The sequence below is a fragment of the Salminus brasiliensis genome, chromosome 22, assembly GCF_030463535.1.
Source record: "Salminus brasiliensis chromosome 22, fSalBra1.hap2, whole genome shotgun sequence".
NCBI classification, from domain to species: domain Eukaryota; kingdom Metazoa; phylum Chordata; class Actinopteri; order Characiformes; family Bryconidae; genus Salminus; species Salminus brasiliensis.
The window spans coordinates 21047408-21061935 of record NC_132899.1 but is presented as its reverse complement, the minus strand read 5'-3'; the positions used below and the strand labels follow the sequence as shown (position 1 = coordinate 21061935).

General features: G+C 39.5%; 1 protein-coding gene across 1 annotated transcript in view; it reads right to left on the bottom strand.

Annotated features, from left to right (window-relative positions):
* LOC140544423 (putative uncharacterized protein MYH16) overlaps nucleotides 1-14528 on the bottom strand; it is a 50075-nt gene that overhangs the window by 21284 nt on the left and 14263 nt on the right. The window contains exons 6-7 of the mRNA XM_072667945.1: nucleotides 12573-12663; nucleotides 5837-5893 (exon numbers count right to left, since the gene is read on the bottom strand). Coding sequence (XP_072524046.1) covers nucleotides 5837-5893; nucleotides 12573-12663 — 148 coding nt within the window. The remainder of the gene's footprint in view (nucleotides 1-5836; nucleotides 5894-12572; nucleotides 12664-14528) is intronic.

Below are 14528 nucleotides of genomic sequence, written 5' to 3'. Positions count from 1 at the left end.
GGTCAGAGAGGGCTACAGTATGCAAATGAGCCCAATAACACAGGGCTCAGGGTGTTTTAACAAATCAAGAAATTTATGTAATCCAACAAAAATAAATCTTCTTAGTCAAAATGATTCAAGACAATTATTAATCATGTCACACTGCTCTGCTCACTAATGTTCACATATTTACAGTGTATTGTACATGTGGAAAACCTAGAACATTAGAATAAACCTAAAAGGCACATAAATCCAGTAGTCAGTAGTCAGTAGTCAGTATAAGTCCAAATGAGTGATTATCAGTAAAGTTTTTGTTTGGTTTGTTGGTCAGAGAAGCACGGGTAGAAGAAGGTGTGTTGCTTCTCTATGAACTCATTGTATGGATTTGTTCAGTTTCTTCAGCAGCTCACCTGAAAGACTGATTCGATAAGTGTTGGAAGGGAACTGTGAATACTGGCCTTTATTCAGGGGAGATTTGGAAATGGTTAACCCCTTAATGCAGAAAGGTTAATTACACACTAAGGGTGTATTACTCAGTCACTACATGAACGTCTGTACAAACTGAAGGGGGGGGGGGTATTTTTTGGCATTAGAGGTTTGTAATAGCATGGGCCATAGGCTTTTTGAGGAATTAGGCTAAAACAATCCCACACATTAAATCACAATACACTGTTTATTAGTTTATTTTTATTTGTTCTAAATACTTCCCAGATAAATATTTTAATGTATTATTTTTATTACTGTAATTTTCTTTCATTACCACATGTAGTTTTTTAGTAGTATATCTACATTTTTTGTATGGGGTGGAGGGGGAGTTGATTCTTGAATTCTTAGATTGGAATTGATAACAATGTTGATAACATGATAACTGCGAAACTTGGGAAGTGTGGAAGTGCAGCACTCAGACAGCCTGTGGTGTGCTCATAACAGGGACACAAGATGGCTGCACAAGCGACAAATCTGACCGGCACCCTGTGCATTAAAAGCCACCGTATGGAATCGTTTCGGCTCTGGTTGCCAACCAAAGAACCATCAAGCAAGCAATGTCAAAACTTCCACCCAACTCAAATACTAGTGAGGGTAAGGCGTGTTACTAGTTTTTTTCATTGCAGCCCCATTGCAAATCCTTCCTGTTGACTTGCCACATTGCTTCCATTTGTTTTATTAATAAAAGATAATGAAAGTAAATTCATTATGGATGCATTGATAATAGTTTTATGATTCTTTTCTGATCGCATCATAGCCCTCAGAATCATGGTCGAATCGAATTGTAAGGTACCTAGAGATTCCCACCCTAAATTTGTGGTGTTTTAATACTCTATATTCCAAATCACAATATGTAGCAATACCATCAAAATACTATCAGAAAACAACACCAACCCTCACGTTCACTGAACTATTGCAAATCCAGCAGCCCCCAGACAAACACCTCGGATCTGCACCTAATCCTGCACATTAATATTTATTTTCCAAGCATGCGGCAAAACTCTAATTAAACACTACAGGCCGAATTTAGCAGTGCGTAACATATGGTCATTAAGTAAAAAAACAAGAAAACGTCTCGTTCTGCATTACATGAAAGCATATCTTAAAAATGAGACCACCTCCTTACTTATTTTAAAGCTGTTTAAGAGCCCTTGTAAATGCCAGCTGAACTGGGTCAACTAATGGAAAATGGCTGGTAATTAATTCAGTCCAGCGCTCACAGCACATTGATAAGGTACAGCAGCTCTGTCTGTTATGTTGGTGTGGAGTTTCATGGCAGGGCAGTCAAAGTGGAAGACGGTGGCTGGTGCGCTGACCCGCGCAACCTTCAGGTCTTAAACCAGTGCTGATAAAGTGAAAACAGCTTGGGTGAGTTTCAGTTGACACCCAGGATTCACAGGGGATTCATTCTGCAGGCCTGGACAAGATCAATGCCTGTTCATGACCTGTTGACATCAGGGCAGTCATAAGCTGCACAGCACAGTGGACCAATGCATCACTGCATCAAAAGTCACTGCACTTTACTCGTCTGTCAATCAATGTGTATTTCACCAGGTAGTCAAGACCAGGAAGAGGGAAAGAGGGGGGATGAATTCCTGATCCTCCAATTATTCCAAAAAACAAGTCAGATAATACCAGTATAATTCCAATGGGTAATGCCTGTAGCAAAAATGCTATCAAAGACAATGTAGACCATTAAGTGGAAGCACTGGTTTGTTCAACCCTGGAAAACTAAAATTACTGTAATGAAACTGCATAGATGTTCTTTTTTCTTTTTTTTTTTTTAAAGCAGCAAAAGTGAAACAACAAGTGTAAAAAAAATAATGGATAGTTGTAGGGGCAGTGCTATAGCAAGCAAAAATTGCACAAATTTGACTTGCTGATTCCTGCCACCATATGGCATGCCTAACAACTTAATGGTTATATGAATTTAAAGCAATTCTTAAAAGAACCACATGTCTGAGTTAGTCCTACCCAGAATTGTATTTAGTCAATAGAATTTTCCTTTGGGTCCTAAACACAACATAATCACGAGTCAATTTACTCCAAGTGTGAAAAAAGATGCCTCAGGTGCTGATTATCTTAGGTGACCCACTCCAGTAGGACAAACAATAATTACAAGCTTGAGAACTTTAAGTGGCAGTAAACAATTCTGTAGTCGTGGCACTGACTTCTGCTGGACTCCCAGTTAACCTCTGGAGGTCACTCTGTCAAGCTCTTTTACATCATTGTAAAATAAACACACCACACAGATATAGGTTCTGCTCCCTAAAGATCATTCACACAAATACAGACTGTTTACACTAACAATGTTTCCCCAAAAAGGTCTGGCTGTGCTCCCCTTTCCCAGGACAGCCGTGGATCCTTCCAGCCCCTAGAAGTAGGTGCACCCATGAGCATCCCCACCCCCACCACCCATAGTTGTACAGTCTTAGTGACGCGACAGGCCTCAATCTTCACTTATTTAACCTACAACAGTTAACGCCCACCCATTCACAAAAGGCAAGGGTTCCTAAGCCAGTCCTAGGGACCCCACACTATGCACATTTTGGGCATTCACTCTGCTAGTGCATCTGATCTCACTTATTAACTAATTAAGCTCTCAGGGGAGTGAGAGACTCTTTCCTGTGGGAAAATAATTCCAAGGTCTCCTACAGATTTATTTGATTGAACTGCACATTAAGCAAAAATAAGTACCTGCAAAAATTATTGATCATTTATTTCACATCAGTATTCTGTTAATAGCTGTTAATACTGTCCAGACACAATTGAGATTGCAGTCAGGTGCTCTGTAAACAGATTTACTTCTATGTCTTATTTGCTAGAACCTTGAGACTGATTACATTTTGTTCTGATGTCTCAGTTTTTAATGAAGCCAAACTTGTGTAGTGGTCATTATACTTGATATTATATGGTTAACTGACTGACAGAGTGATGAGTGTAGTTATGTAGAGGCATATCTCATGTCATGTTTCTTTTGGCTCATATCAAAGTTGACATTGGCGTCCGGGACCCCTGGCTATATGTCAGCAACCTCTGAGGGTTCCCAGACCCCACATTTTAAGAATGTTGTTAGATGGTGTTATGGAATATAGTGCAGAGTCAGGGTTCCCTAGGACTAACTTTGGTTGCCACTGGTGATTATATGGAGTATTTCAGTCCAGTCTGCTGAACAGAGAACATTTACATGTATGAAATGAAAAGGTAAAATACCAAAATAACCTGCTTAATTCTCAAAAAACAAAAAAAATTTTGCCCTGCAAAAATCAATATGTGTGATTCATAATATATAATAATATATATAATAACCACACAATTAAGGTCAACAAATATAAGAGCAATGTAAGATTAATACCTCTCCTCCAAATGTAAACATATATCACTTAATTAGGACAGTAGCATGTTTTTTATAGCTTAGAATCATGAAAATGATAAATTGCCACATGCACCCCCCACCCCCCTAGTAACTGGGTGCATAGTACAAGTATGTAGATAATAACTACATATGTAGGTCATCGGATGCTTAAACAACTATGCCTATGTCTACGTGTCTGGCCCTCATGATTCTATCTGTGAAGTGAAAACAATGGCAGGACTGTGTGTGTGGCTCAGATGTGCTTGGCTAGGTCCTGAGAGAGTGGAAAGTGTGTGTGTGCCGAGGCAGGCTTAAGGCACAGGGAGATAAAGGTGTGCATGTATGTGCATGACTCTTCACACTCCACTCTGGATTATCCTCAGAGAAAGAAGCAGGGATCATTAACAATGCCACCCAGCTTGGAGACACACTCACACAGCCCAGAGGCATGTCACTCTTTTTAACAATCTGATGCACATCCTGTAACCATGGGAGTGTCATGTCTTACTTACAGCTATAAATAGAGTCATACTCAGTAATGCACTAATAAAAATGGCACCTCATAAATGATACTTAACATTTCTTAACAACGTACACTAAGCAAGAACTTTTTTTGTGACAACTGAACACCTACTCATTAATGCAATCAACCAATATAGTGTCAGCAATGGTGTTCAGCCTCTTTAGTAATGCTCACATCATCCATGAGAATATTTTTAGCGTGGCATGATTATTGGTGTCAGAAGGCCTGGTTTCATTATTTCTATAAACCTTGATCATCTAGGATTTTCAGCACAAAAGTCAGCAGACAGAAATGCCTTGTTGATGAGAGAGGTCAACAGAGAGACGGCCAGACTGGTTCCAGCTGATAGAAAGGCTGCAGTGGCTCAGACAGTCACTCTGGATGCACCCAACCCTGAGGTGGAAGGGCTACAGCAACTCAAAGCCATGTCAGGTTCCACATCTATCAGTCTAACACAGAACGCTGAGGCTGCATGTAGGCACAGCTTCACCAAAACTGGACATGTGAAGAGTGGAAAAGTGCAGTTGCTGACCATGTGCGTCCCTTTGAATTTACAATTTGCCCAAGAATAGGAGATTTGCAGCATGAAACTGCTCCTGAATCATCTGCAGGAATTGTGTGACGCAATCACATGGACCAGAACCTCAAAAGGAATGCTCCACCAAAATCACATCCACCCTTCCGTCCAGCTAAGTGGCACTCAGAAGGCTTGGGGGGAAATTCGGATTGACGTGAAGCGGGTCTGTTAGAGGATGTCCTGTCCACTGATTTAAAACATGCCGGCTTTATTATTCCAGGTGCAAATCATTAGGAACACTCCCTAACCGTACCCTTCTGTCAGAACGCCTACTAACGCCAGTACCTCTGAGCGCGAGGAGAGCCCAAACTCATGCCAGACGTCTTCCTTCCACACGGCATCTGACACAACCTGTCTTCCATAACCACCCCAGTGACACCGGATAGCCCTCAAATCTGCTACGGATTAGGAACTTTAGAAAAGCAAAAATGGAATGGCCACCTTCTATAAGAGTTGACTTTCAGATGTTTCAATTAGTGTTACAATTTAATCGAAAGAAAACACTCAAATACGTCCATCCATCTTAAATGTCAGGCTTTGTCTGATTTCCACACTTTGCAGCTGTTTAGGTGCAGCCCAAAGTGAGAGTACTGTACATGATTTCCGTTGTAATGGAGAGAGGTTTTACATTTTCTTGTAATTACTTGCAGGTACTTTCAAAAAAGCGCATATATGCAATCAATCACCCCTGGGTGAGGTCGAAGGTGAGGTTCCAGGAGAGCGGGGTTTTGTTTTCATAGTGTTTGAAAGAAAAAAAAAACAACATCAACAGAACCCAGAGTAATGCTCCTGAGCGTGAGTGATAGTTCTATTACAGAGTGAATGAAAAGTGCGGCCAAGTAGCTGGAGCGGAAAATCAGACGTGAAATATAAACTCATAGGTGTGGGACTGCTGTTACAGAGTAGAGGAGGTTACCTTCGCTCTCATGGCTCTCTCTGCCTCCAGTTCTTCTTCAAGTTCCTCAATGCGGACCTGCAGATTAGAGAAATGAAGCAAATGAACGATGATGTTCCTTTTCACAGCATCTAACAGACAAATAGCCAGTGCTACAGGGGGGTGTTGTCTAGAATGTACTGTTCTAATTTGCAAATACAAATAAACTGTAATGAACAGTACTAATTTTAGGCTAGAATGTACTCCATATGCCTCAGCTTACTCTGATTAAGAATAGAACGTCTGTCTCCTGTCCCTGGTTTGGCCTAGTCAGAATCAAAACCATTTATCAGCTTTGCCAAAAGCAGCTGCAGTGTATTGTCTCAAAAGCAGTTTTGAATGGTTTGCTATATAAAGGCTGTGGTGCAGAATTCTTCCTGCTGTTAGTCCTGCATGCCGGTGGCTTTTAACCCAGGTAGCAATTTAGAGGAGGAATTTGTTCGCCCACTGTTATTATCTATACCATGACTCAAAGTCAATAATGGCTCCTCATATTCAATGGTTTTATTAGATTAATTGTACTGTACAATTGTACAATTGTACTGTATCTGTGTTAAAATTGACTAATATATATAATACAATATTCTATTCATCTTCAAACGTATTACCTCAAATTAAATAATGTTTTTTGTTTTTTGTCCAGTCACTAAAAATACTCCTGCCATTTCCCCTTTCAGCTCTTGGTTTTCATTCTAGGGGGAAAAAGAAAAGCTTTCTTTTCACTTCATATCCATAGTAATTGTATCCAGTTGCGAGATAAGGTCGCCAAACTCAATGGCAGCATAATCATACAGTGTATAACCACAGAGGAAAAGAGAGCACAGCTAGCAGATGAGACACGCTGCAGTTCTGTGTGAAAATATCACAAAGTAAATACACTGGGTTAAGTCTTTAAGGCTTGTGGCTCGGTTCTACCCATTTGAAGCCAAACCCACATGGCAGACATTGCATTTTGCATCGTCCGTCACCATTTTATTCAGAAAGTCTTTGCTAAATGTTTACTTTTATTCTTCAAAATGCAAAACCTGGGGCAGGTTGCACCAGCTGTGCAAAAGGTAGATGATTTTAAGTGTTTACTTGAGAGCTACAAGCAAAAAAGCTGCAATATAAAGTACTGTGCAAAAGTCCTAGACTAAACAGACCTAAACAGTCAGTTAAAAACCTTTGTACAACATACAACTTCTGAAAAGTACAAACAGTGTACAAACAAAGTAACATGACTATCTTGAAAACTGATTTAATATACTTAATAATATTTAATATATTTAAAGCCAACCAAGGTTTGATCATGGTTAGATTTTGGTGATTCTACTTTTAAAAACACTGAAGAACCAAACTAGGTATTAACAACTACAAACAATACTGGGCTGCCTTATGGAAAGGTTTGGAAATTGTTAAGTGATCGCACTTGCAGACATGATCACATGATCACTACTTTTCGTATTATTGCTTTTTAGACTCATTCTAATAGTAGTGTTTTTATGCAACTAATTTTATACAGTCAATAAAAATGAGCCATTTAAATACAATAATCTCAAGTGCCAAAGACTTTTATGCAGCACTTCACATCTGCTCAAGGTGAAGTGGAAAAGTATATATTAAGCTCAACAGAAAAGCATGGGCCAACTCTTCTCTAAGTAGCTTAACATTTACCATAGTAAAAAAAAAAATTATAATTTATAGCTAGCCTGTGATTGAACTTGGGCAGACCTGATGCAACACTGATTCTTAACACTGGGAAAAAATTGTTACGCACAATAAAGCTTACAGTCTTTGAGCTACGCTTGTGGGGTAAATGCAGCCCGTGATTAAAATTTATGATAGTATGGGCACGAATTAGCTTCCTATGTTATGTCTTGAGGCAACACTATCTCCTGTAGTATCTTGTTGTGTCTCTTCAGGAAGTATCTCTGACAAGCCACATATAGCTGCAGGATGTCCCACAACATGCATCCTGACAACTCCAGGAGTATGATAAATGTCAATCAGCAACACTCACATGCATTCCTATACACACCAACACACACACTCACACACACAAACATGCAACCCAAAACCCAAAATCAAGTCATCCAGGCAGTCACACTCCAAATGTCTGGCTCACTTCCAAAATTATAACTGATCTGAAGCCAAAATAAATGTCTGTAAATCCATGCAAAAGACAGACTTCAGCAACACAAGCTGAACACATTCATAAAAGGATAAGTATTTCACAGCACATTAACACAAACCAAGGTAAGCAGGGCAGAAACTCACATGCCAGCGCAGGACCTCAGCAGAGAGCACAGCCATGGCCAAGCAGCAGTCAGACAGAGTCAAACTGACTTACACACACACACACACACACACTCAGCAGCTCCCCTCGCCTCACTGCAAGAAACTCCACACCCCCTTTCAGGCTCCTTAGCAAAGCAGCTCACTGAACACAAGCTCTCCGAAAAACTGAAGGTAAGCACGTAGTTTCTAAAGGACTGATTGCAGGTACTTATCTCAGTCCTTCAGTGCAGCGCTCGCTATTATGTTGGAAATCATGCCGCCACGGTATGAATTAAAGGCCTGTAATTAATCAATTGTTTAGAAGTCTCTACCCTCAGTCAACATAATTACACATTCTTATGGTTTTAACATCTCAGCAGTTTCAGCCCATCATCATAGGCTATAAATTGAGAGCATATGTGGAACTGCCCGTTGTGTCCAAGGGATATTCAATAGTGTAGGCAGTAGCGCTGTAAGAAAAAGGCCGAAACCATCAGATTGCAAACACATTTGGCAGCGAGACAAGTCAGACCTGAGCCTGCATCAAACATGTTTCATTCACACAGGGCCATCAATCTTCATTGGCTTTGACCTTAGTGTACCTTACCCCCCAACCCCCCCAAAAACCCTCCTCTTGCTGTCTTTGTACTCATAACCATCAAGTATGCGCCTGCATGTGGAGCACAGAACCATGGCTCTTGCACAAGCTGCAACTTTTACTGCCTGATGACAGAGGATTTTCCTCCAATCAGGCAAAGTCCAAAATGGGAGGAAATTGGACATATATTAATATTTTCTAGACACATTGTAGACAAAGACATTTGGACTTCAAATCTCTAGTGAAGCCCTGGATGTTAAAAATGTGTGATGGGGAAAACAAAAACCCAGAGAAAAATATATGTTTGCTTGCATATGACCCAGGGGGAAAAATCACTGCCAAATATAGTACTTAATATAGTAATTTACTCAATTCACGTTTAAATGTGTTCATTTACTTTGTGTGGGGGAATATGTGCTACCTAAACACAGTTCTTTCCAAAAGAAGTCAAATGAAAGACAGACACTGGCAACATGTGCATCCAGTGATGCACAAATCCTGTAGTGATGTAAATGTAAAGGTAAAGGCACCCTATTTACATTATTTACTTGCTTTTATGTGCACAGAATTATTCAAATACAGATTTTATAATTATTGTTGCATAATCTAGGACTCTTTACTCATTATTGCTAAATGATTGTGATTTTCCATTAAGAGCCATGTGTAGCTACACACATGCTGAAATCCAGTTTCAAAATAAGGGAACCTTGGTTTGTATAGATTGCCCTCTGTAACCCCATCACTCAACCCAGCAAGCTGAACAGAATTTACAATAATTTACATTTTTTACACTTTTTGAGTTATGTTACACAGATAGGCCAAAGTAGTGTTAGGAGTCTTGCTCAAGGAGTCCTATTGGTGTACTGCCTGTTCTTGTCTGGACAGAATTTAACCCTGGCCACAGGTACGGCAGTGTTGTTACGCACTACACCAACGGCAACTGCTACATTCTCCTCTAAATGCATTAGGCTGTCCAATAGGGCAGTTTAGAGAGGTTACTTAGTTAGTTAGATTAGTTACGTTATATTTTTTTACTGTATCGTGATCTCAAGATAACACATTTCTTTGTCAGGATAACAAAAGCTTTTGTGATCTGAAATAAACAATTTGTTATCTTGAGATCACAAGAACTATAAGATCATGAGATAACGGTACAGAAAGAAGGTCAGGAAGAAGCAAATGCCAGTCTTCACCCTCCTTGCACTGGTGGCATCATGTGATAGGAGGAGCCCTAGTTGGTGGTTGAGAACCTGAATAATACAATTTACTTTTAAATTTAATACAAAATTTGTGAAAAATACAAAAAGAAAAGAGACATTTCAGTTTATTAAAAAAATGTCATACATCAGAACGCAGCAGGGCTTCTGTTACTCTTGTGTGCTATGATTGGAAAACTCCAGGCATTTGGATTGGGTCCACCATGACTGGCTTGCCTCAGTTTGAAAGTATATTATTCCTTATATATACCTTCAGTGTTCTCCCACTTCTTAACAAGTAATAATGACAAAAGCCAGAGAAAGCAGTAGAGTAAAATGTAGGATCTTTTACATAGTAAATGTAAAATCTATTCTATGTTCATCTTTTGGGACAAATAAACATACTTTAATAAAGTAAAGATACTTTATTATTTTGAGCATAAGACTGTGCCTGAAGGCCTGGGCTATATTTTGTAAAGTGTATTTGTCAAATGCTAACTTGACATTGAGGCGGTGTCAGTAGTCAATGTTTTACAGGGGACACTTGCTCAGCACACAGTCCAGCTGAAATAAATCTTATTGACGCTCCAACAAAAAACTCCACCTGAACAAGTCGGATCAGCCGATCCACTAAAATAACAAGGCGGTGGGGCTCTTGTCAAACCAGCTTAGCTTTTGTGCCTTCCAGGTCTACCTAAGCTGTGATTAATGAAGAGTGGTCCATAAAGCCAGCATTGTGTAATATAGATAATGCCTGGACTAAACGTGAAAACACGTCCACCTTTGCTGACACTCGGATCCCGTTTCAGCTCTGCTTGTCACAGACAAAGAGCCTCTGTTTTCTCCTCACAGCCTTAAAGGCAATGCATCTGGAGCTACAGAGAAACTCCCTTATCAGGGAGTACTGTACTGCATCCTTCCTCACACCTCCCCTTGATTCTGACTTTCTCAAATGCTGTGTTTTGTCTTATCTGTTTTGTTTAATCCTCTGATACAACTAGAAGTTCAGAAGAGCGTAGAAATCCAAAATCCAATGCATTGCAATACTCACAAAGTATAAATGAGCAAAAATGACCTGGAATGACTGAAGATGCATTACAATTGTAAGGCTCAGCATCAAAACTGTACTTAGTTGTGAGTCCATAACTCTATACTGCAAATCTCACTATCACTATCTGGGGCTGATCCAGGCATATTTTAGTAGATCAGGTATCAGCTTTTTTAATGCAAAGCCATACCCAAGTTCCCATTCTGTGTTTTAACCACAGTGTTCAGCTCTATAAGCCCTATATGACATCCTGATAAAATACTTAACACTTTGTTTGAAGGTTGCCTACATAGGGACATATAACACATGCATAAACACCAAAGCAACAATAGGGGTTTTTATGAATCGCTTATGTCACCATTTGTAAGATAACATTAGATGTCTTGTTTGTTTTATTTATAACACTGTTATGAACCATCATTTCCATGGCTCTCACTTAATTTGAATGGTGTACTTTAGCCAGCTGTAGGTCATCTACAGGTGTTCAAACTGTTAAAATTGTTGAAACCTTCTCAACAGTCTTGAAGTTTGGGTTAGGATGAAGAACAGGAAAGTACTGCCTGCACGCTCTCTGGGTGGGTAGATGGCGCTATCTCCCCTTATCACTCTTAAAGTGATGTTGGCTAGCACAGGTGTCTGTTAGCTGGTGCGGTAGAACTGGGGACCCGGTGCTTTTCTTCAGCTGTGAAAGCCATAGGCTGTTTAAGGGGTTAACTGGCAGCACCAAAATGGGAGAAAAAAAGGGGGTGGGGGACCGCTATATAATTTAACTGTGTAAAAAATCAGTGTGGTTTGAGGACATCAAAATATTTTATAAAATTGATATATGGTGTTCTTTAGTAGACCTTTGCTTTATGAGCTACATTACTCTCTCATTACAGCGTTATATGTCCATCACTGTATTTTAAGGACACTTGCACTGTCAATGAACTGTCATTCACTGGCATGAACTGTGAATAAATACTCAAGCATTGCTTCTTAAATACATTCATGTGCTATGACAGTCTTTAAATAACGTGCTCCCACTAATAGGTTAGATTGCAAATTCCTTGCAAGCCTTGTCTGTAAATGCATTCATACTGATGCTTATATCTAAGGAATTGGCAGCTAACCGTGTGACTGTAGTTCCTTTGCTGGTAACGTCCAACTAAATGTATTAGAAGATTTATTGAAGCCCAAGTAAAACCTGTAAAACCCAAGTAAAATGAAACAGAAAACACATGGGCCTGTTTGTCTCATGACATAATTCTGACTGTTATAAGGTTACAAGATTTGTAAAGAAAGGAAAAGGCGTGTCACGAAGCCTGAGTGACAGGGGTTAAAGTAACATAGCCTTTACCACCTTTTACATACCCGAGGCATGATCTACTACTTTCTCGATTGTGAAATACATCTTGTACCTGTCTATTTTCCTAAGTCCGTACCTGAAAAGTGTCTAGTAGAGTCACACAGAACATATCTTACATTCCAATTTGGAGTTTTACATCAGAGGGATCGTTATCGGTTCGTATGTTCTAAGGGATGTTTTTGCCATCTCAGAGCAGGCTCACAAATCAGGGTTCAGGCCCTCAGCGGTGCTGAAAGACAGGAATGCTCCCTCTCTCCCCCCACAGGCCTCACCTGCAACTCCTTATTCTTCTTCTGCAGCCCTGCACTCAAAGTCTCCTCGGCCTCCAGCCGGCTGCTGGTGGCACTTATCTCCACATCTTTCCTGACAGGACACAAAGAGAGAGGGAGAGAGGGAGGGAATGAGAGAGAGATAGGCAGAGATGTGACAGGGCTAATTTAGCAGATGTGCTGGTTATGATTTGCACACCATGTCTGAGAAAGGAACCCCCAAGATTATTAAAATGTCAGTCAAATATTCCACGTCAAGGAAACTGGTACAAAAATGTTCTCAAGCATCTGCTATGTTATGACATTGTTTTTGTGAATGCCCGTTTCTGCTGTACCCTTTAAAAAATATTACTGCCAATATAAAAACTGTACCATGCATAAAAGAAAAATCCATAGCAACCAGTATATATTTTACTGTAGACCTTGGCATGCTTAAGGATATTATATTATATTACGTAGAACATATAATAAGTCTGTTGGTCTGCTATGGTAAGCTCACACTAACAAGCCTGAACAGCTCAGAGAGCCTGAAGGCCTTTAACTCATCAAAGCTGAGATAATTCGGCTCCAAGTAGATATCATGTTATAGCCTCTATAAGGCACCCAAACATCTGTTTTTCTGGAGAACCCGGACATTTACTTTCACCATCTGTTTACACACAAAATGCTTCTCCAAACTTTAGGCAACGTAACGGATCTGCAACACCATTTGTCATGGAGTTAACTCAACTTAAGGGCCCTACAGTTCTCTTCTTATTTCAGTGAAAAGTTCTCCTAACTCTTAATTTCATTAGTTTTGTACATTGGTAATTTTCAGTCAGACTGGGCAGTTGTGCACTGTAGAAAATTTCAACTTGCAGTAACTAATTACAGAGCGATTTTTTTTTTTGAGATAACTAAACTTAGTCAAACGTTCTCCTAACTCACATTGTTTGGGTTCTGCATCTTTCCCTCTTAGTCTGTTTACTGCTTATTCACATCTGTTGGTTAGAACGTACCCTATTACATGCTGTCCCCCGACTACTAAGGGCACTGAGCCCTTGCTGGGATTTAAACTTATGATCCCTTCACACTTAATGAGCAGGCAGTTAGACTGTTGCACCATTTAAGAGCTGTAAAATGACACTGCATTAAAAAAGTTCTGACTAAAATGACCTTTCTGCTTTTTCTCCGACAGATATGTTGAGGGTTTTACAGCTATAGAGTGGTCAGTGGTCTAACTGCCTGCTTGTTAAGAGATAGGAGATCATAAGTTTTAATCCTGTCAACACTACAACCCTCTGTGGTCAGGAGTCTGAGAATATGATAGGGTGAGTTCTAATACATAGACTAAAACCTTTACTAAATATTTAAGCAATCTCAATTGCAGCCCATGTACTAATGTTTTTTGGGGCTCAATGTATAATGTATAAACTTTTAACTTAAAGATAACTCAAAACATGTTCTGTAATCTGTACATTACAAAATAATTGGTCATGATGCCACTACAAAAAGTGGAGGTCTCATATCTAATATCACTATTGGAACTGTCAAAAAACATACACATGATGTACTGTGCAACTCTATTACAGTGAGTGTTCACAAATTAAGGCAATGTTAAAAGAATGACAGTTAGCGACAAGATGCGAATATGTAGCTGAGGTTCCCAATGCTGGTCCTGGAGGCCTCATGTTATGCTATGTTTTCCCTCAGCAAATATAGCCATGTGAAAATGAAAACCTTTGCCTTTTTAATATCTTTAACATACAGATTTTTTAAACAATGATTTTAACAACAATGAGAGGTGGAGCTAAAATAATTAAAAACATCAAACTGAATAAAAATCATCAAATGTCTTTTAAAATCATTTGTAAAATGTAATGAATAGAAATTACATATTCTTGTAAGGAAAACATGGAGGACACCCCACATTTATTCCTACTTCAAATGCCTACAATTAGAATCAGGTGCACCACATCA